Genomic DNA, 21,043 nt, shown 5'->3' with positions numbered 1-21,043 from the left:
ACTCCCCCCCATTCTATGGTACCCCATTCTAACCCCCCCTCCCCCCACAATTTCTCTTACATCAGACGTAGCAATCAGGCCTTTCTAGCTACTGCTTTTGGAGTTCAGTACACATCGGTGGGGGAGAATTCTGGAAAGGTCTGCTGAGAGCCCAATTTTCAGGGACCTGACCCTAAATTCAAAAGTAGAAAAGGGCCCTGATGGAATAAGATCCAGCTTCAGTAGCCAGGTCCTGATGCCACCAACTTAGAGTCAAGAGAACTGAGTATACACCCAGAGGATGGGAACATGGTAAAACCCAGTGCAACCTCTTGCAAGGACAGACTCTAATTTAATACTAGTTCCTTCTTCCACGGCATCTGTCTTGCTGCCATACCATGTCCTTTCACTGCCTGATACTTAAATTCACATTGTCTCCCAGACCCACTCAGCTTCACTTTTTACTGTACATGGAAAAGAGGCTAATACACTTAGCACATCACACCAGACAGGAATATCCAGATTTCTCCAGGTACAAGAGAACAACAGCTGAGTTTGGGCTTCTTTGCATTCCTGCCCTCTGCTGGTTGGACGCAGACTAGCACTGCTTAGGAGCTAAGGGATTCCCAGGCTGAGGTATTCACTGGACTGATGGGGAGAGAGCTTTGACTTTCTCTCTCTTTTTCTTTAAATTAAATGTTATTTTTCTCACTTAGCAAACATTTATTTTCTCTTCTTCTCATCTAGAAAGAAAACAAAACAAAAATAAAACGGTTGTAATATCCATTGCCTTAAAGGTTATTAAACTGATCAGAAACTTTGGCCCAGCAATACTGCTTTCTACTAGGTTTAGATTTAAAAAGATATTGAAGAAAGAGCAAAAAGACTCTAATGTACAAAATATTTACAGAAGACTTTTTTTGTGGTGGCAAAGAACTGGAAACTACGAAGGTGCCCATCAATTGGAGAACAAGTAAACAAATGAGATGTAGATGTCATGGAATAGTATCGTGCCATAAGAAATGATCAAAGATGAAGGTGGCAGAGAGATCTAGGAAGACATTCACTGGTTTCTCTTGCCATAAGAAATGATTCTCTCCTCCTCCCTCTCTCTCTTTCTCTGTCTCTTTGTTTCTGTCTTTCTCTCTCTCTGTGTATCTCTCTTTCTCCCTCTTTTCTCTTTTTCTGTTTTTATCACTGTATCTCTCTCTCTGTGTGTCTCCTTCCCTCCCCTTCTTTCTCTCTCTCTCTCTGTCTCTCTGTCTCTCCCTCACTCTCACATCTCTGTCTCTGTGTCTTTCTCTTTCTTCCCTTCTTCTCCTTGTCTGTCCATGTCTTTATGCCCTTCCCTTTCTTTCTCTCCATCTCTGTGTCTCTTTCTCCCCGCTTCTCTTTCTGTGTCTCTCTCTGTGTCTTTCTTTCCTCTCCCTCTTCTCTTTATCTGTCCATGTCTCTACACCCTTCCCCTTCTCTTTCTCTATCTCTCTGTGTCTCTTTCTCCCCACTTCTCTTTCTCTGTCTCTCTCCGTGTCTTTCTTTCCTCTCCTTCTTCTCTTTCTCCTGTTTCTCTCTGTCTCTTCCTCTTTCCCCTTCTCTGTCTCTCTGTGTCTCTCTCTTTCTCCCCCTCTTCTCTTTATCTGTCCATATCTCTACACCCTTCCCCTTCTCTTTCTCTGTCTCTCTGTGTATCTTTCTCCCCCTTCTTTCTCTGTCTGTCTTTCTCTCTGTGTGTTTCTGTCTCTCCCTATCTCCTGAACTCTTTCTCTCTTTCTTCCCCTCTTCTCTTTGTCTGTTGGTGTCTCTGCACCCTTCCCCTTCTTTTTCTCCATCTCTGTGTCTCTCCCCAGCCCTAGCTGCTAAGCTTGGAGTTCCTGTCTGAATGCTTCTCCACTGTCTTCTCTTGCTCCCACAGGCCTCAACACGTCCCAAGGCCAGAGCGTCCCTGTCATCAACAGTGTGGCAGGCAGCTTGGCCGCCCTACAGCCGGCCCAGTTTCCCCCGCAGCTGCATAGTCCTCACCAGCAGCCGCTCCTGCAGCAGCCCCCTGGAAATCCCATGGCCCAGCAGCCATTCATGGCAGCAGTAACTCAGCTCCAGAACTCCCACAGTAAGGAGCCGGCAAGGCGAGGGGGGGTGGGCAGGGCCCTGGCGAGGCTCCCTGGTCTCTCCTCCTCCAGGTTTTGGTTCCTCACCTGTTCCATTGTAGATTATGGTCACCTCCTTTCAGAGGTAGCAAATAGGATTCTTTGAACGTAATTCTGGGTCACTGAGAAGAGCAGAGTGAGTCCCAGAAGGATTGAGGTTTAATAGAGAAGATACTAAACTTGGAGTCAGGAAGACTTGATACATGACTTGAGACAAGTCATTCATCCTCTCTGTGCCTCGGTTTCCTTTATCTGCAAAATGAAGAGGTTAGACTCAGCCTCTAAGGCTTCCAATCCTATATCTCTGAGCCTGTATACTTTTCTAGGCCTCACTTTTCTCATTCAGTTGAATCCCATTCAATGAGCATTACTTAGTGTAACAAGCACTATCATGGGCACTGGGAACAAAACATATGAAAACATAACAATCCCCAACCTCGATAAACTTGTAATTTACTGAGGGGGTGGGGAGAAAAACCACACATAAACACACATATCATATAAAAACACGTGCATGTGTGCCTATACAAGAATGTGCATACATGTTATGTGTATGTAGTCAAGTGATTGTTAATACTTGCATGTATATGTGCACATGTGAGTAAACACAAAGTAATTACAGGAAGGTGGTAGGAAGTCTAAGAATTGGGGGAATAAAAATGAGGAGGGGATGGACCAGACCAGAACTTCTTAACCTTTTTTGTGGCATGACCCCTTTAGTGGTCTGGTGAAGCCTACAGTTTCCCTAGAATCACGTTTTTAATGCACGAAATAAAATGCATAGGATTATAAGGGAAACCAACTTTGTTGAAATAGTTATCATTATGTTAAAAAACCAAGTTCATGGACCCTGGGTTAAGAACCCCTAGGTTAGACAGTCTCTAAAGTCCTATCTAACTCTAAATTTTTTTGATTCTGGGCATTCTTTTCCCTGCTTGGAGCCTTCCAAGGGAAAGGTCCCAGGATGGCAACCCTGGGAAGTACATTAATCAATAAACATTCATGTAGCAGAAACCAAATGTGCTAGCTGGCTGCTGTGGATATGAGTATAAAAAATGAAGCAATCCCTACTCACAAGGAACTTTTATTCTAGGAGGGGAGACAGTAAGGCCATCTATAAGCATATGCAGAATATTTTATGGTGGCCAGATGTGAATAAAGACAAGGTAATTTGGGAGGGTAGGTGCTAGGAGCTGTGGGGATAAGGAAAGGTTTACACAGTGATATGAAACCACAGGATAATATGAGAGGTCTCCAGAATCCTATCTGACACAGGTGCTCCTGCCTACCTTCGTGTTTCTCTAGGCAACATGATGAATCTTGGTGGGGAGGAAGTTATAGCCCTGCCTTAAGAAGGAATTTCCTGCTTCTTCCTCCCCTCTGACCTGTCCCCAAAGGCAGGTTCAGCCTAGTCTCCCTCCTGTAACCTCATAGATGTCTTGTCAGCAGACTGTCCCAGGCCTCTGTCAGCATCCCTGGAAAGATGCTCCAGGCAGCTCCAGACCCAGTGCCAGGCTCAGGTCTCACTCGGAGTACAAGAGTAGATCCCTGGGGAACGCTGATTTCCCTAGTTTAGATAAAATATCTCCAAAAGGAGACATAAAGAGCCCTCCTTGGAGGAATTGGGAACCAGGCACTGTGCAGGAATTTGTGGTTGTTTGGTCATTTTTCAGTTATGTCTGACTCTTCATGACCCCATTAGGGTTTTCTTGGAGTGGTTTGGCATTTCCTTCTCCAGCTCATTTTATAGATGAGGAAACTGAGGCAAACAGGGTTAGGTGACTTGCTCAGGGTAATATAGTTAGTGTAAGTTAAGTGCAGAAATTAAAGCCAGGGATTTTCTTTCCTCTCTCTGGGCAGTTTGGGGTCAGGGCCATGGGGACGGATAGAACAAAGTCAAGTTCAGCTGCCTCTGTCCCATGGTTCCTGGTCCCTGTAGAGATCCGTGAAGCAGGTTTGTAATCCCCATCTCACATTCCAATCTCATTTTTATGACATCTTAGAATCTGCCAGGGCCTGAATCTGAGTCCCAAGCCTCACTCTCCTCCAGGACTCTTCCTTCTGGTCCTTACTCACATGGCTCTGTCCAAGCCTGGGGCTGACCTCCCAGGTGACCAGGATCAAGGCTGGTGTGGCTATGACTGGCAGCTCTCTCTAGAATGTCAAGACCAAACATCCATTACTGGACACAGTGAGCCGTCCCATGAGGCCCTTTTCAAGTACAAATTAGCACACATATTAAAAAAAAAAAGTCCCAGCGATGTCTTTCATAACTATAGTTATTTCTGAGGGAAAAACTAAAACAAAACAAAACTCTTCTCTCATCCTGATAGAACTTTCACTTGTTACAAAGAAAAACAGATAAGCATATATAACCAATACAGCATTGCACATTCTCTCCCCAATCCCTGCCAGAAGTGGGAATTATGAGTCTTTCTCTATTTTTTCCAAGACCATTAGTGGCTTTTTCAGTTTCTCAGAGTTTAGCTCACATATTTCTTAAAAAATTATTGCTAATCTTTGTTTTTATACCACCTTCCTTTCTGAATCTATCACTCACCTACCCACAGAGCAAAAAATTGAGGGGGAGGGAGGAGGAGAGAGACAGAGACAGGCAGAAAGGAAGATAGGAGAGAGAGAAAGACAGGAGAGTGAAAGAGAGAGAGAGATTCAGACAGAGAGAGAGTAAAAAGTAAAATCGTAGCCAAGTTTGCCATCGTTTTTAATGTTCCGTGTCTAGTCTTCCACCTCTGCAGTCATCTACCAGCTGTATGACCCAGAACAAGCCACTTAACCTTTTAGTGCCTCAAGGCAGCGCTAGCCCTAAAAGTGCAGAACAGGTTGTGACTTATTTTAGAAGAGGGATTTCCTTATCAGGAATTTTCAATACCAAATGAAATTAAAAAAAAAAAAATCAGTTCATCAGAATGGATTCTCCTGGAAGGCAGGGCATTGGGGTTTTTGGTTTTGTGTTTGTCTTTGTATATACAAAAGTGCCATAGCACACTGCCTTGCACACGGTAGATATTTAATTGATAATTTTTGGATTCAGCTTGCATTAACTGAGGCTTCATAAGCCTCACTTTATAGTTGGAGCTCTGTACTCTAAGCCCCTTTGATCACTCATCTTTTCCTTGGTAATATATGTAGAAAACCAGGAGAATGAACACATTCCCTGGGACCCTGGCCTTCTAGCTGTAAAAGGAAATAGAAGCAGTTTTAAGGATCTGTTTTATAGGTGCCCCCTCTCCCCAAGGCTAACTCCCCCAAGGGCACTGATAGGATGAGTCCTCTCTCCTCAAGGGTAACTGCTATTTGCACATCACTGTATGCTTGCTGACTTTCCTCATCTCCTTTCTCTCCAGTGTACGCGCACAAGCAGGAACCCCCCCAGTATTCCCACACCTCCCGGTTTCCATCTGCCATGGTGGTCACAGACACCAGTAGTATTAGTACACTCACCAACATGTCTTCCAGTAAACAGGTAATTCTGGTATGTCAGGGGCTGGTTGGGATTTGGGGAGGGTGTAAATGTGCTACAGATGGGGAGGGAAGATGGTTAGAACAGAGCAAGGCCATGCAGAGGAGTTGTCAGACAATATATCTAAAGTACTTTGCAAACCTGAAGGAGCTATGTAAATGCTAGCTATCATTATGGCTTTATTGTTAGATAGAGACTTCACCATAAGCCTAGTGTCCTGATACCAAGTAGCTAGAAAAAAGAGTGCTGGGCTTGAAATCTGATGAATTGGATTCAAGTTACAAGTCTATCTCTAACTAAATCTGTGACCAAGTCTTTTCATTCTTTGAGTTGTTTTTCCCTGTCACTTATAAAATGAGGATAGGGATATTTTTACTACCTACCTCACTGGACTGTTAGGAAGAAAGAACTCTTTAAAGCTTGACATAAATAAGACCTAATGTCAGGCACTCACTGGGGTCACAAGTGAATGAATGAATAAAAAAACATTTATTAAGCACTTGCTGTATTCTAGGTGCTGTTACAGAAATTAGAGTCATATTGTAGAATCATGGATTCAGAGTTGTAAGGGAACTTAGAGGTCATCAAGTTCAACCTTTTGTTTTTCAGATGAGGAAATTGAGGCAGGGAAGTTAAGTGTTTTGTCCAGGGCCACAGAGCTGGTAAATGTCAGAGGCAGGATTTGAATCCAGGTCTTCTAAACTCCAAAACTAGTGCCGTATCCAACATGGCATACTTCCTCCAGAGATAGAATAGAGTGAAGAGCAAGCTAAAAGTGCTTAGCACTGCACAGGTGTCTCTACTTTCCAGGTGGTGGTCTTGGTCAGTCAGCATAATGGGACAACACTTTTCTTAGAGGACTAGACAGTTAATTATGTAGGGTTTTTGATGTACAGCTAACCAGTCTCTCTCCCTGTAATTCTGTGGGCTTATATTTTGTTACTACCTGTGCGATTTTGGGCCAGTCATATAACTCTGGCTCTTACTCTCCTCTTCTGTCAAGTAAGAGAGGGTTGAGCTTACTTTTCTTGAAGGTCCCTTCCAGCTCTGTATCCATGATCAATGACTGAAGATTGTTCCTTTGTAGAAGAATCTCTGAGGATTTCTCTCAAGTAGACTTCAGTCAGTCAAAGACCCTATGTCGAGAGGGCTCAATGTAGATGTTTCTCTATGGTTAAAGGGTTCAAGTAGGGGCTGGGATCACCTGGGTCCAAAGTAACATAGACCCTGGAATCCGAGCTATGCTGAGTGCTTGAGGGGGATGCCCCAATTTGAGTGGGATACCCAGGATACAACTGAAGGTGGGGTTTGCTTTTCTGCCTGCTTGGCCTTTCCAGGGGGCCATATAAAAACACTTATAAGTGTGCTTTAATGAGAAAGAAGTCAAGATGTTTGGGATACGGAGGGAGAGAGGAAAGCTGCCACCCCAGCTTGTGATTGATTCCTGGCTCCATGGTGGAGAAGACAATCGAGTAACAGGGCAAAGACAGGACCATCATTGTAGCAGGGACTGGCAGATTTATTTAGGAAACTCAACATGAGACAAAAGTTCATAGACCTCTCTGGACAGAGATTGTGGTTCCAAAACAATCAATAGGACCTTTTGAGGAGCTGGATCCATGCAGTGTGGGAACTGTTTGACCTTTATTGATTATGAGTTAAAAAGAAGGCAACCTTGAACTTTTTGTCAGTTTATGGTGATACGTAGCTAACTTATTTATTTCCCCCCCCTCCCCCATTTGAACTCTGGAAAGCATAGAACATGATGTAATACAATACAGGAGGCAGTGTGGCACAGTAGAGAGAGCGCTGGCTTTGTAGTCTGAGGACCTGGGCTCAGATCCTGTGACCCCACCTCACTGATTCAGTTTCTTCATCTGTAAAAGTTGCAGCTTTGATTAGATGGCTCCAGATCCATGAGCCTATGAAAGTAGAGGCCCTGGTTACGAGCCCCTGAATCTGCTCTTAGCTAGCTGCGTGACCTTGGATAAATAATTTTAAAAATTGTTATTTATACAGTGTGTTAAGGTTTACAAAACTCTTTGCACATATTTTATTTTATCCCCACAACAAATTCATGAGACAGGTCTTTATAATAGAATAAAAGCTGTGAAAAGGCTTTCTATCTTGGTATCTCCTATACTTACTATAGTGCCTGGTATACAGTAGGTATTTCATAAATGCTCAGTCAAGCAATTATTCACCAAACACTTCTTAAGCCTGTGTTATATGCCAAGGAAGCATCAGGAATGATACAAGACAAAAGGGTTCTTCGCTTCAAAGAGCTTACCTTCTAAGGTACTTCCATTTTACAGATAAGGAAATCTGGTCACACAGCTAGCAAGTGTCAAAGGCAGGATTTGAACCCAGTTGTCTGCTGGCTACAAGTGCAGGGCTCTTCCCACTATACCAAGCTGCCTTATCCTACCTCTCTGAGTCACATTTTCCCCATCTGTTAAATGATGGGATTAGGCAGATGATTTCAAAAGTTTCCTCTCCCCCAAATTCTAAGTCTCTAAGATTCTGTGACAGATGGCCACTTTTTAAAGTAAGGTCTCAGTGTGGATCTGCTATTGTGGCCAGAGCTATCATTCTGCCCCGTCACTGCTATCTACACACACCTCCCATACGTCACCTTCTCCTTCTCCCCATCTTCTACCTAGCTGAACGCTGGGATGGCTTTGGAGCAGATGAAGTCACACCCCTGGTATGGACACAGAGAGTACATTGTAAATCCTATGTGCCTGAGGAAGAGGGAAGGTGTGTGTGTGTGTGTGTGTGTGTGTGTGTGTGTGTGTGTGAGAGAGAGAGAGAGAGAGAGAGAGAGAGAGAGAGAGAGAGAGAGAGAGAGAGAGACAGAGACAGACAGACAGACAGACAGACAGACAGACAGACAGACAGATTTGAGTTGCCCCTCTTCTCTCACCTAAAACAAAGTGAAAGCATCCCTCCCAATCCCCCTGCCCTCTGGCTCCTGGGTGATCTCCCACTCTTTGTGATGTGTAGGGAAAACATTTATTTCTGCTCACAGATCTCAATCAAAGAGGAAGTTAGGTGTGGCCACGTTCCTCGGCTATACTTATACCGCTTCCTTTGAAAGGTCTTATCGGTTCATCTGCCAGTTGGTCAGCCCTGCCCTGGCCTGTGATTAATTATTCTGTCTTCCCCAAGTTGACTTTGATGCTTGCTTGTTGAAACATGTCCTTCAAATCCAGGAAATATTCTCTTAATCAAAATACTCTGAGATGCTCTCCAGGAGAGATGGTCATCAATCCCCAAGATGACTTCTCCCCTTCGCTGGAGAAGGTGACCAGTCAACCTTGAAAGGCTGAGCTGGTCCAACAGCAATGCTCTAATTTTTCCTATTTGGATTCTGTAGCCTACCTCTTGCCCCTAAATAGCCCCTCCCCAAGATGCCTTCCCTTCAGGATTACCTTCCATTGCCCACTTTTATTTTTTATTTATTCATCCATCCATCCATCCATCCCTTCCTCTCCCCCTCCACCTATCCATCCATCCATCCATCTGTCCATCCGTCTGTCTGTCTGCCTATCTGTTTATTTGGAGGCAGTCAGGGTTAACAGATTTGCCCAGGTTCATGTAAGTGTCTGAGCCCAGATTTGAATTCAGGTCATCCTGACTCCAGAGCTAACACTCTATCCACTGCACCACCTAACTGCCCTCATTGCCCATTTTAAAATAACTGTTAATGTCATCATCGTTGCCACTGTAGGTTTTAGGGTCAAGATCAGTAATGGACATGAAATACATAGAGAATGCTGCCTTTGGGAAACTCCTCTCAAGGATCTTCAGGGGCTCTTCTTTGCCTCTGAGGAAAAACACCATATCCTCAGCTTAGCATTTGAACCCCTGCCCAATCTGGCTCCTACCTTCCTTCCTTTTTAAAATTTTTACATACACACTTTCACCTACTTTCCACTGCAGTCTAACTCACCCACTAGCTATTTTCTGCGCATGACTTTCAAGTCTAGAATAAAACTCCTTTCTCCTCTCCTTAAAGAATCTCTAGCTCTCTCCAAAATATAGTTTAGGTGCCACCTCCTAGAGGAGGCCTTTTCTGATTCCTTCTTGCTCTAGTCAATATCATCTCCATCTTGAATTTACTTTGTCCCATGATCATAGGCTCCTAGTTGGAGGAGAATGTAGGGACCATTTGGTCCAACTCTCTCATTTCTAGATGAGAAACAGGCCTAGGGAGATGAAGTGACTTGCCCAGGGTCATACAGCCAGTTTGTGTCAGAGGAGAGGCTGGACCTTAATTTTTTTCTGGCTCCAAAGCCACCTCATTTATCTTCTACACCATCATGTTGCATAACATAACAGTAACACCGCCAACAATGACAACAAAGGAGGGACTGTATGACTGTACAGTGATTTAGGACTGGATCACTGACACCTGAAATTTCAGAGAAGGTGATAACTTTTCGAAACTCTTTCCTTCATAAAATAACAGGTGACATATTTCCATACTACAGATACAAAGCCCTGAATATTCTTGAGAATCCAGCAAATAAACCTTACTGGAGTCAAAGTGTCCATGACCACTCTGGGCTGTAAAAATTTAAGAACATTTTCAATATTGTCATGCCAGATACTTTTAATCTCCAAGACATGGGATAAAGAGCTGTCAAAATATTGAAGAAAGTGAAACTGTGTGGGAACAGAATGAAGTCCATTGTATCTATGTCATCTTGTCTAGTGGAGTCATCCAGAAGATCCTTTTAGAGTCTACAGAAGATGAGCCAACATCCCAATCCACTTATTCCATTACAAAAACCACCATTTTATCTATTTCTATTGAAATGCTCAAATGCCTTGGTGATCTCATAGGACTTCATCGTAGGACTTCCCTCCAATGATGCATATTGAAACACATCCAGACTGCATCCTCTTGTGTGCATCTTCCTGTCCATGTTCTCTGAAAAATTCACCACATAGGGTACATCCAACATGCTGAAGGAGTTCCTTATTTTCTGTTGACATCATGAGGGTAGAAATGGAGAACTCTGGTCATCTGCCCATCATCTTGCTTTCTCCCCACATGACTTAGTCATCTTTTCTTCTTATCCTACAAATCATTGATAACGTACTTTGCTCCTGTTCTTCCTTGGAATTAATTCCACAAGGGTTTTGCATTGCAGCCTGCTCACACCTACCGTGCTTCTTTCCGTTGCCCTCTGCATTGCTCAGTTTTAGTTCTTAGGAGGTATTGGTATCCCAAATCTTGTTCCCAAATAGCAATGACAAATGTTTGTATTAAAAAGATGAATCTTGGCTGATATGGGAAGCTTCAGATATGTAAAAGTGCTTTGTAATTTCCCAAAAGTTATTTTGCCCACTTTCCTCCTCCATTTCAACTCTGGGCTGAACTATTGTTCATCTATACTTTCTGTCCCATATAGACATACAGTTGGACAAGCTCTACTGTCCATTCAGAAGAGTGTGTTGAAATCTGGACATTCTTCATCCATTTAGTTTTTCTTATGTGGATGGTCAGGTCAAACTCTTTTGAGCCATTACAGGTCTCTTCCAAGGAACTGCAGTATTGTGGGGCTTGATATAATCAACACAATAGCAACCACAAGCTGGAACATGTTGAGGACCTCACCATCCCTTCTTGGCTTGAACCAACCAAGTGGTAACTGGATTTCCTTCATCACAACTGAGAAGACTTGTGGCAGAATGCATCTCCTTGTTTTACAACTGGCCTAATGTTTATTATCAGAGGTTTATTAAGCAAGGCTGGAAGAAATTAAAACCATATGGGATCTGGATGAGGTGCCATTCCCATTGTTCCAAAGATGGTTTCAGTGAGTCTACAGTGACTTTACATCCCAGCATTCTTATTCAATCATAAAAAGCAGTCTTTTTTCTCCACCTGCACAACAGTCTACAAAACATTCACTACAAAAAGAGCAGCTGGATAGTAATTCATTCTCAGAATTTCTATCTGTTCCTCCAACAAAAAGATGAGAAGATAACAGTTATAGTGGTAGTAGTAACAATTATAAAGCTGAAACATGCATAATATTGAAAGGAATACAAAGCACTTTATATATATCATCTTTTTGGAAAACAGAAAAGGAATAACCTTCTCCTGAGCATAGTCCTCTGTTCTGTTCTAGCTACCAACCCCACTGCCATCTTCTTTTATGAATAAGGGCAAAGATGTGGACAAGGATGGAGGAGGGGACAGCAGAATTCTGAGTTCTGATTATCTAGAATCAGAGCAAATGTAATCAGTGAGAAAAATCCTCAAGAGAAACAATCTACATATTTTGCTCCAACTCAGTATCTCATCAGATTGTACACAACAGCATTTTTCTCTCCTCTTTTCTCTTCTCTCCTCACCTTTTTCCCCTCCTTCCCTCTCCTCCAAACAATTATTACATTCCTAATATATGCACAGAGAAAGATACAAAGGCTAGAATATTCACTTAGGAGCTAAGATCTGGGTTGAAATCTTGTCTCTGACACATATTGACTGTGTGACCTTGGGTGAGTCACTTCTTAGTGTCCCGAGCAACTCTCTTAGACTACAAGTTGTAGAGCAAGTGGTAACTGGAACAGGTGAAGGTAATACCTTCAACTGGTATTCCCTACAGCACTGAATGAAATTACAAGTCCAGTCATGCAAAGCATACTGGAGAGATGAAAGCAAAAATGAGCCAGAGGTCTACTTTCTACTGGGCGTGGGTATAATGGTTAATAACTAATAATAAAATAATTAAATAGTGAAATAATATTTATAAAGCACTTGATAAATCTTAAAGCACTATGAAAATGCTAGCTATTACAATTATACAGATAAGACAATTCTTAAGGAAACCCTAGGACGTTGGTTTTCTCCGAACCATGTAAGCCAAGAAGCCCCTGGAACCGTTGGACTTTCACTGTTCTCAGGAGTTGGTTTTGTTTTCTGGAATGAATGTTTTCATTTGAATTTCTAAATAGACCAAGTCATAATAGTTATTGATGGCCGCCACTCAACTCACCTTCCTTTTTTTTCCAAGACGTTGGGAGAAGTTATGATCTAGTCTCTCCTCAGTAGTCCTCGTTCTAAAGAAATCTTCCTAAACCATTGGAAAGAGATAGAATGAAGAAACTGTCAGGGAATAGCTAAATCCCTCTGCCCTCCTTGGGACCTGGGCATGGTAGACCATTCCTGTAATCCCTGGGGATTACAGTACTGGGGAAGCTGAAGCTGGTAGATTGCATGTAGAGATGAAGTCAGTTGGGTAGCTACACTGTCTGGCACCAATTTGGGGAGGCCCTGGGAGCAGGTTCCATGAGGTTGCCTAAGGAGGGACAAACTGGTTCAGGAAATGGAGCAGGTCAGAACTCTTCTGCTGGTCTGTCTTGGAGTCAGGCCTGCAAGTGGCTGCAGTGTAACTAGCATGGGCAAGAGAAGGAGACCCAGGGGATAGAAGGAAGGGAGAGAAGAAGGAAAGGAAAGAAGGAAGAAGAGAAGGGAGGAAGGAAAGGAAGGAGAAAGGGAGGAAGGAGGAAAGTGAGGAGAGGGAGAAGAGATAGAAAGAAGGCAGACAGATAGAAAGATAGATGGATAGATATACAGACAGATAGATAGATAGATAGACGGACGGATGGACAGACAGATGGATGGCTAAATAGAGGCCAGGTTGTGAAGGATCTTAAAAGTCAAACCTATATTCTCTTGTTCCAAATGCAATACTTTTTAATTTCCTAAAAAAAAAAAAGAAACCTGGGTATCAATTCTGCTTTTTTACTGATATTCTTAGTGACTGTACTCCTTTTGAATTATAATTAACATTTAAATAGCACATAAAGATTTTGAAAATCATTTTTCCTTCTCAATCATCCTGTAAGTTAAACTTATTGTAATTTTATAGATGAGAAAATTGAAGTTCAAGTGACTTGCCCAGGGTCATACAGCCATTTGGTGTGGGAATGAAACCCAGTTCTCCTGGGTGCAAGTCCAATGGTCTAGCCACTGACACCCTTTCTCTTTTAGAGAGAGATTTCTCTACAGACTGACTAGAATCATGATGCATCATGATGGACTGGTTTAGAATCTGGAACAACTGTGTTCAAATCCTGCCTTGGATTCTTACTCTCTTTGTGATTCTGGGCAAGTTACATAACCTTTCTTGGCCTCAATTTCCTCATTTATAAAATGGCAGGGGAGGGGGTTGGATTATGTGGCATCTGAGGTTTCTACATCTTTGGCTCTATGATCTAGCCTCTGAAACTACGTAACTTTGGACAAATCTCAATCTCTCTAAGTCTCAGTTTCCTCATCTATAAAATGAGGGGTTTGGACTAAATGGTTCATTATCTAAATAGTCCTCTGAGGTCCCTTCCAACTCTCAATATATGATCCAAGAGCTCTTTCTAAACCCAGACCTTGCATGGAAAAAACAGACACACTCCCAGGACCCTTATAGGGCCAGTTTTTAGGAACCTTGAATGTGAATTTTGTTGTTCAGATAATAGAATCAGAGATGTATATCTGGAAGGGAACCTAGAGGTCATCTATCCCAAACCCCTCTTTTCATAGATGAGGAAATGGAGGACCGGAGATAGAATGACTTAGTTGAGGTCACACACATGGTAGAGGAAAATATTCTTAGATTATTCTTCATTATTCTTAGCCTTCAGAAGGCAACTCAGATTTTAAACACACACACACACACACACGTATGGGTACACACACACACACGCACACACACGCACACACACTCAAGGTTATCCATGAATTACCTTCAGGACAGTTTCCCATTCAGGTCCCTGGGAAACAACCTCCTGTCAGACTGGAAACAGACTTCATTTAGGAAGCGATAACCCAAGTCAACAAGTATAGACAAGCCACAAGTTGGCTTTCTGGTCTGGTTTTGGATTCTTACCTAGCTGCTGGTGCTGCCCCCAGTTTATGGGGAGGTCAAGAGAGTATCTAGAGGAACAAGTCACTCATCAGGGATGGTGAAAATAGACCTGGAAAGTCCACATCATAAATCCTTGGCATTTTACAGATTCCTGTTGTAACACACACACACACACACACACACACACACACAGCAAAAAATTATAGGGTCCTAGATTGAGGAAGGACCTTAGCGATTGTCAAGTTCGATCTTTTCATTTTACACATGAGGAAACTGAGTCCCAGAGGGGTTAAGTGATTTGTCAAAGGTCACACAAGTAAATATCAGAGAAGAAATTTGAATTCATCTTTTCTGACTCAAGGGCTAAGGTCAGTTCTTGCTGTACTCTTAATCTGTTTAGCTTCTAGCTGGTTTCCCTCTGTCTTTTTGGAAAGGGGGAAGGAGGCACGTTTAGCCAATGGTTCTTAAATTCTTCCCCCTCCTCCTCCACAGGACATATGACAGACCCCCAGGATGAGAATTTCCTTGACTACTCCTTCCCCATTTTGGTCCTTATGAAGGTGGGAATGGATTCCTCATCTAGCCAGGCTTGAAATCTTCCTTTTACAACCCACCAAGGCTCTCTTGGGGCTAGACCTCCAATTTTCCTGGGAATATAGTGTGTCCCTTATCAGATGTTTTTGTTTAGACTTGGAGGGGAGGCAAATAACTTCAGTTCCTTTGACAACATTTAGGGCCCTGCCGCCATTTTATTATGTCAGCAAACATTTGATAGTTGGGAGGCCCATCCCTAATGACAGGTCATAGAATCTTGCTGGCGTCTCCTTATCTACCCCTGGTGTTTGCTCTCCTATTGAAACCTGCAAGGTCACAAGGCATTTTCCTCCCCTACACCTAAAATCTGAAAATTGAAGAGAAAAAAAAATCCCGATAAACTCTTAGGGGAGAATGGAGTATGGAGGGTGGAGGAGGGAGGACAGAAAGGGAGAGAAAAGACATCAGGATTATTCCATTCCAGAGGACCAGGACCTAGGTCTAAGGAATTTGAAAGAACTAGAACTCAACTTTTCCCACAGTTGTTCATCCTAACTCACTTTCCATCAGAAATGAGGCAATCCCTCCTCCCTTCTTAGCAGAGGTGGGTGACTATGGGTATGGCTTATTGTATATAGGTTATTCTCAGACAGGATTGGTGTTAGTTAAGTTTGCATACTTATATTTTTCCTTTTTCTTATTCTAGATATAAGGGGTGACTCTCAAGAGCAGGAAAGATATATCTGAGAATTAACATGATTAGTAGTTAGGTAGCATTGGGCCTGGGATCAGGAACACCTAAGTTCCCCACTGTGTGATCCTGGAGCTCAGACACTCACCTCTTTCTGCCTCTTTCTTCAACTGCAAAATGAGGATAATAACGGCACCTACCGTGCAGAATTATTGTGAGGAGCAAATGAGATAATATTTGTAAAATGCTTAGCACAGTGTTGGGAACACAATAAGTTCTTAATAACTGTTTGTTCCCTCCCTACACCTCCCCCCCAAAATGAAAAAAAAATCCACAAAAATAAGATTTTTTTTTTTAAAGAGAAAAATGACGCAAGAGACTTGCTTCCTCCTCTACAGACTGTTCGGAACTGAGGGGAGATGGAATTTGCCCTGTGAAGATTGTTAATCCCTGTCAGGGGGCCACCATGTATACTTGAGAGAAGATGCCATTAGACCTGCAGCAGGAACAGAACCTTTAGGAGGAGCACAAGTCAGGAAGCAAAGATGGAGACAGACTAGCATTCAGATTTTCTTTTTTTGTTAAATCCATTATCTAGCATTTTATAAGTATAGGGAAATCCCAGTGAGGAAACTCCTTCCACCAATGCAGATAGCACTTGATCTGTAACTTACACTGGGAAGTCAAGTGATCCACCTAAGGTCACACAGCCAGGATATGTCAGTGGTAGGATTTGAACTTGGGTCTTCCTGACTCTGAGTTCAGTTAAGTGAATGATGAAATATCAGGAGGAATGGAAGGGGAGGAGAAGGATTTCTTTGATTCAAAATCTGATGTGGGCCTGCCCTGGGCATGCAGGTTGCTGCTTCCCTTGGCAGTGGTTATCATGCATGATTCTGATCTCCCCCAACAGCTTCCTCACTCTTTTATTGCTAACAGGACAACAAGAGTTGCAGAAGCTGCATTTTCCACTCTTGCTTGGTCTTTCCCCATTGACTCCAAAAATTTTTCTTCAAGAGAGACTGACTTAAGGCGCCTGCCTGGTGCCTATGCTGAGATTTCCACAAAGGGCTTGGCCAAAACTGGAATAAGAAGGGGGCAAGAAGAGCCTTGGCGAGACTGCCAGCCCTACTATGGGTCAAGCTCCTCTCCTAGATGAGTCCTGCCCCACACTCAGTCCCAACCTTGAACCCCTTGAGCGCTGATCATATATTGTACATGGAAAAGAAGTACTCCAAAGCTCAGGGTAAAAAGGACAGTTGGGGAATGAGTATTTTAAAGTGTCTGTCAACCAAGGTCCCTACCTGAAAATGGCCAGGAGAGCTCCTGACTTTCCATCTTGTCCCTTTGCTTTCCAGAAGCCTGGTTTACATGCATGATAGACCATCAATAAATACTCGATTGTTGATTGATTCTAGTAGAAAGTAATTTTTCTCTCTCTGTCTCTCCGTCTCCCCCTCCCTCCCTCCCTCTCCCTCTTCCCCTCCCTCTCCCTTCCCTCTCCCTCTTCCCCTCTCCCTCTCCCTCTCCCTCTCCCTCTCCCTCTCCCTCTCCCTTTCCCTCTCCCCCTCCCCCTTCCCACCACCTCTCATATTTTATCTCTAGTGCCTAACACATAGGTGCAGGAACTGGGTTGGTCATTTCCTTGGTATGCTGGTGGGTTCCCAGATGAGGAAACCTATCAATGTAGGTTGGCACCTTTTCTATAACTCAGAGCCTTAGAGAACTGCCTAAAACACTAAGAGGTCAAATGACTTGCCCAGGGTCACTCAGATCATATCTGTAAGCAACAGGATTTGATCCCAGACTTTCCTGTTTTTGAGGATGGCTCTCTCCCCATGATAATTGGGCCAGTTGGCTCCTAGGGTCCCTTCCACCTCTGAATCTATGATGGTAGAAATAAATGGTTAGTTTTTCCAAGAGTGCTTTGGAAAGCTTTGTTCTAATTGGATGTATGGCTCTTTTTGACTTTATTCCGTCTTCTCTCTCCAGTGTCCTCTGCAAGCCTGGTGATGCCCACACATCACATTCTCTGTGCACATCAACAAGGACCCTAATTCCACACCATCCATCACTTAGCCATCCACGGCATCAGGGCGGTTGTTACAAAGAAGCACAGTGAGCTGATGGGCCACATTGAGAAGACCTGATGTGTCTTCCATGTCCCTTGGACCAATTTCTCTGTCTCTCTTTCCTGGGCTTGGCCTGTGGCCCAGTCCACCCAATCCCTTGGTGTGGGGGTTTGGGGGAGAACATGGGGGAGGGGGCTCGGAGCAGAGACTGTCCCCTGCCAGCAGCTGGGATTTTGCTTTCGTTTCCTGCAGTATTGCGTCCATGCATCACAAAGATGCTAAGTATTCGTATTCATTCTGAGCAGTGAGGAAAGGGGAACAAGGCCGGACAAGCTGCTTGCTCAGAGCCCCAGAAGAGGAAGAGGAATTTCCCTGCTGTCTTTTAAGTTATGGTCCTTCATCGAACAAACTGATGGAAAAACAAAAACTTGAATCTGTTACTGAGGTTTCAAGAGGAGGAAATGTGTGCTGTTGAACTGAGCCAAACAGAGTAAATATCAGCATATGCCCTCTCCCCAGCCCACCCCGAAATGATCCCGAGATTTCTTGTAAAGAAGTAAATGTGTCCAATGGTTGTAAACTATAAACTACTGTAATCAAGTGCAATTCCCTTAGGGCTCCCCCTCCCCACACTCTTTCCTGTACATAATACTGGAAGGTATTTTAATTTTCTTTGTTAAGGTCAGAACCAAGTTTCTTTTTTTTTTAATCACTCCCATAAGAAAATAGTCCAAACCTGGCTTTAGGGTTGCTATGACATTCCAGAGGATCCTCCCTCTTTCTTCCCTTTGATCCCCCAGAGCTAAGGCACCTTCTGGTGATTGAGTGATTCTTAGTGTGACCGCAGGTGACAAGTCACCTGATTGGAAGTTACATACTGAAGTCCCAGGAAGGGCTGGGCCTAGGGTCAGAGTACAAAACGCAGCTCCTTGCTGGGATTGGGGATTTGGGTCATGAACCCCAAGAAACAGAAGGGTGGAGAAACTGGATGTTGGATCTCAAAAGCAAAAGCTGACCTTTCAAAGCCTCCCATTAAAACATTTTATCTGAATGATTCCTTGCCCAAAGAGCCTCCAATTCTGGCCTTGGCACTCCCAGGTTGTGGTGCCACTCAGTACCTAGTTTCCTCTTCCTGTTCCACTGCCCTGATCTCTACTGGGAATTTGAAAATCATGGATTTGAGCTAATTTGTGTGCCACTGATCTGTAAGGGGTGGGTGTGGGAGGGAGGTCAGGCTCTCTGTGTTGTTCAGTCTCTAGGTATGGGCCCTCCAAGCCATGTTTACATTGTCTTAGCCGCTGGCCTTACTGCTAATGAAAATTTTGTTCCCACAGGAGAGCTCAGGCAGCAGCTCCGAGGGGGGTCTGACCAGGGCAACGAGGCATTGCCAAGAGTCCCTAGCAGGGGTGCCTAAGCTAACTCCTCTTCTTTCTCTACTGTATCTCAGGGCAGTCACACAAAGTGAAGGGCAGGAAATAAGCCAGGTTGCTTCCAAAGCAAATAGAACCAACTTTTTTGACTTCATTCATAGGAACGTAAGGAAAACAAAACCAAACCAGACCCAGTAAGCCACCTTGGGATAGTGGAAAGAACCGTGGTTCTGGAGACCTGGGTTCAAATCTTGCCTCCTATGCTAATTGGTCAACTTTTCACAGGTTGCTAAATTTCCCTGGGACTAAATTTTCTCATTTGTGAGATGAGGAATTTTGACTGGTTAGCCTCAGAAGTCCTTTCTAGGTCTAGAGCTGTGATTCCATAGATGACTAAAAAACTTCATCTGAACCATTTGTTCCAACATCTTGTCTGACTGGCCCATCAAGTTTTTCCCAGGGTTACTAATAAGGAGGAAGATGATTTGATTTGTGTTTCTTGTCCTTTTTTGAGCCCTCCCTGGTGGGAATGCTAACACATAGCAAACAGACCAAGAGACAACCAGAGAAAGAGAGGGCAAAGCCTGGATATTCCACCATCAGGGGACTCAGCTCCACAGATAATCCAGGACCAATGACTGTGGAGGAGGATGATGAAACAGACCTTGCTTACTTAGCTCTTTTTTTTCTCTGTCTGTAATGTACAATTCACATGATAGCTTGCATTGATAACTTCTGCATGGTGAGAGCAATGCCTCCAAGCCTGTATATACAGCCTCAATCCCTAGGGAACAAAATGTCTATTGGCTTTTTGTCCCTGTCATCATGTAGATAATGTCATAGGGAGAGACAGAGGTTAAAGGACTTGCCTGGTGTCACATGGCCAATGTATTTTAAAAGCAGGATTTGAATCCAGGTTTTCCAGGCTGTCTGTCCACTATGACCCACAGTCTCACATATATGACTCATGGTGACCCATTGTGACTCACAGTGGCCTGGCACATGATAGGTACTTAATAAAAGTGGAGGGCTCTGAAAAGAGCCACTGTACAGTAGAAAGATTATGGAAACTGAAGTCAGAGGACCTGGCTTCAAATAGAACTCTGATACTTACTCTGATTACTGTGTAATCTTGGGCAAGTCATTTAAACTGTTAACCTCAATTTTCTTATCTGCTAAATGGGAGGGTTTAGATTAGATGGTGGTTTCTAAGGGTTCTTTTGGCTCTAAATTTTTGACCCTCTGATTTGACCTCTGACACTAGTTGTATAACTTTGGTCAAGTCCCTTAATCTCTGAGTCTCAATTTCTTCATCTTTGAAATGGGAAGGTTGGACTTGATGACCCTCACTGCCCTTTCTGCCTTGAAATCTAAGATCTGAAGACGTATTCAGCTTCCCAGCCTTTGGGAAGGGGAAGTGGTAAGCTCGAGGTCAGACACTTCATTTTTAAAACAGCAACTATTAACTTTTCATTTTTAGCTGTTTAGAATTGTATGTGCCTCCCTGGGAAGGAAGCCTGAAGAACTTGTCATGTCTTGATGGGAATATCACAAGGATATGCCAGGCATCACCTAAGCTTCAAGAGAACACTCTCCTTTTACTGGGACTAGAGTGTTCTTTTCTATTATTCTCTGCCTTCCTTCCTTTCATTTCCCTTTCCTGAGACTCCTGGCTTCTGAATAAGGTCAGTCATGCAACTTGTTGGAAGAAGTAGGGAAGGAATTCCATCACTTCATAAGATTATTTGATCAGACAATCATGGAGGTGGAAGGGACCTTCAAGGTCATCTAACTCATCCACCCTCATTTTATAGATAAGGTAACCAAGGCCCAGAGAGACTGAGTTTTCCCAAGGTTACACACAGGTACTAGAGCATCTGATATTTG

General features: G+C 43.4%; 1 protein-coding gene across 8 annotated transcripts in view; it reads left to right on the top strand.

The window, feature by feature from the left end:
• Positions 1–18,837, top strand: part of HNF1B (HNF1 homeobox B) — an 83,125-nt gene extending 64,288 nt beyond the window's left edge. For 4 of the 8 annotated variants that reach the window (XM_072644882.1, XM_072644885.1, XM_072644881.1 and 1 more), the window contains 3 exons: positions 1,892–2,086; positions 5,489–5,616; positions 17,707–18,373. In XM_072644882.1, the coding sequence (XP_072500983.1) occupies positions 1,892–2,086; positions 5,489–5,616; positions 17,707–17,727 (344 nt within the window). In that variant the 3' untranslated portion in view covers positions 17,728–18,373. Of the gene's footprint in view, positions 1–1,891; positions 2,087–5,488; positions 5,617–17,706 lie in introns of all 8 variants that reach the window. The other 4 variants (XM_072644886.1, XM_072644883.1, XM_072644888.1 and 1 more) reach the window with 3 other exon arrangements.
• The last annotated feature ends 2,206 nt before the right edge of the window (positions 18,838–21,043 follow it).

This window comes from Notamacropus eugenii, chromosome 2 (assembly GCF_028372415.1).
Source record: "Notamacropus eugenii isolate mMacEug1 chromosome 2, mMacEug1.pri_v2, whole genome shotgun sequence".
NCBI lineage: Eukaryota > Metazoa > Chordata > Mammalia > Diprotodontia > Macropodidae > Notamacropus > Notamacropus eugenii.
The sequence above is the reverse complement of the archived record's forward strand: the minus strand, read 5'-3'. Positions and strand labels throughout refer to the sequence as shown.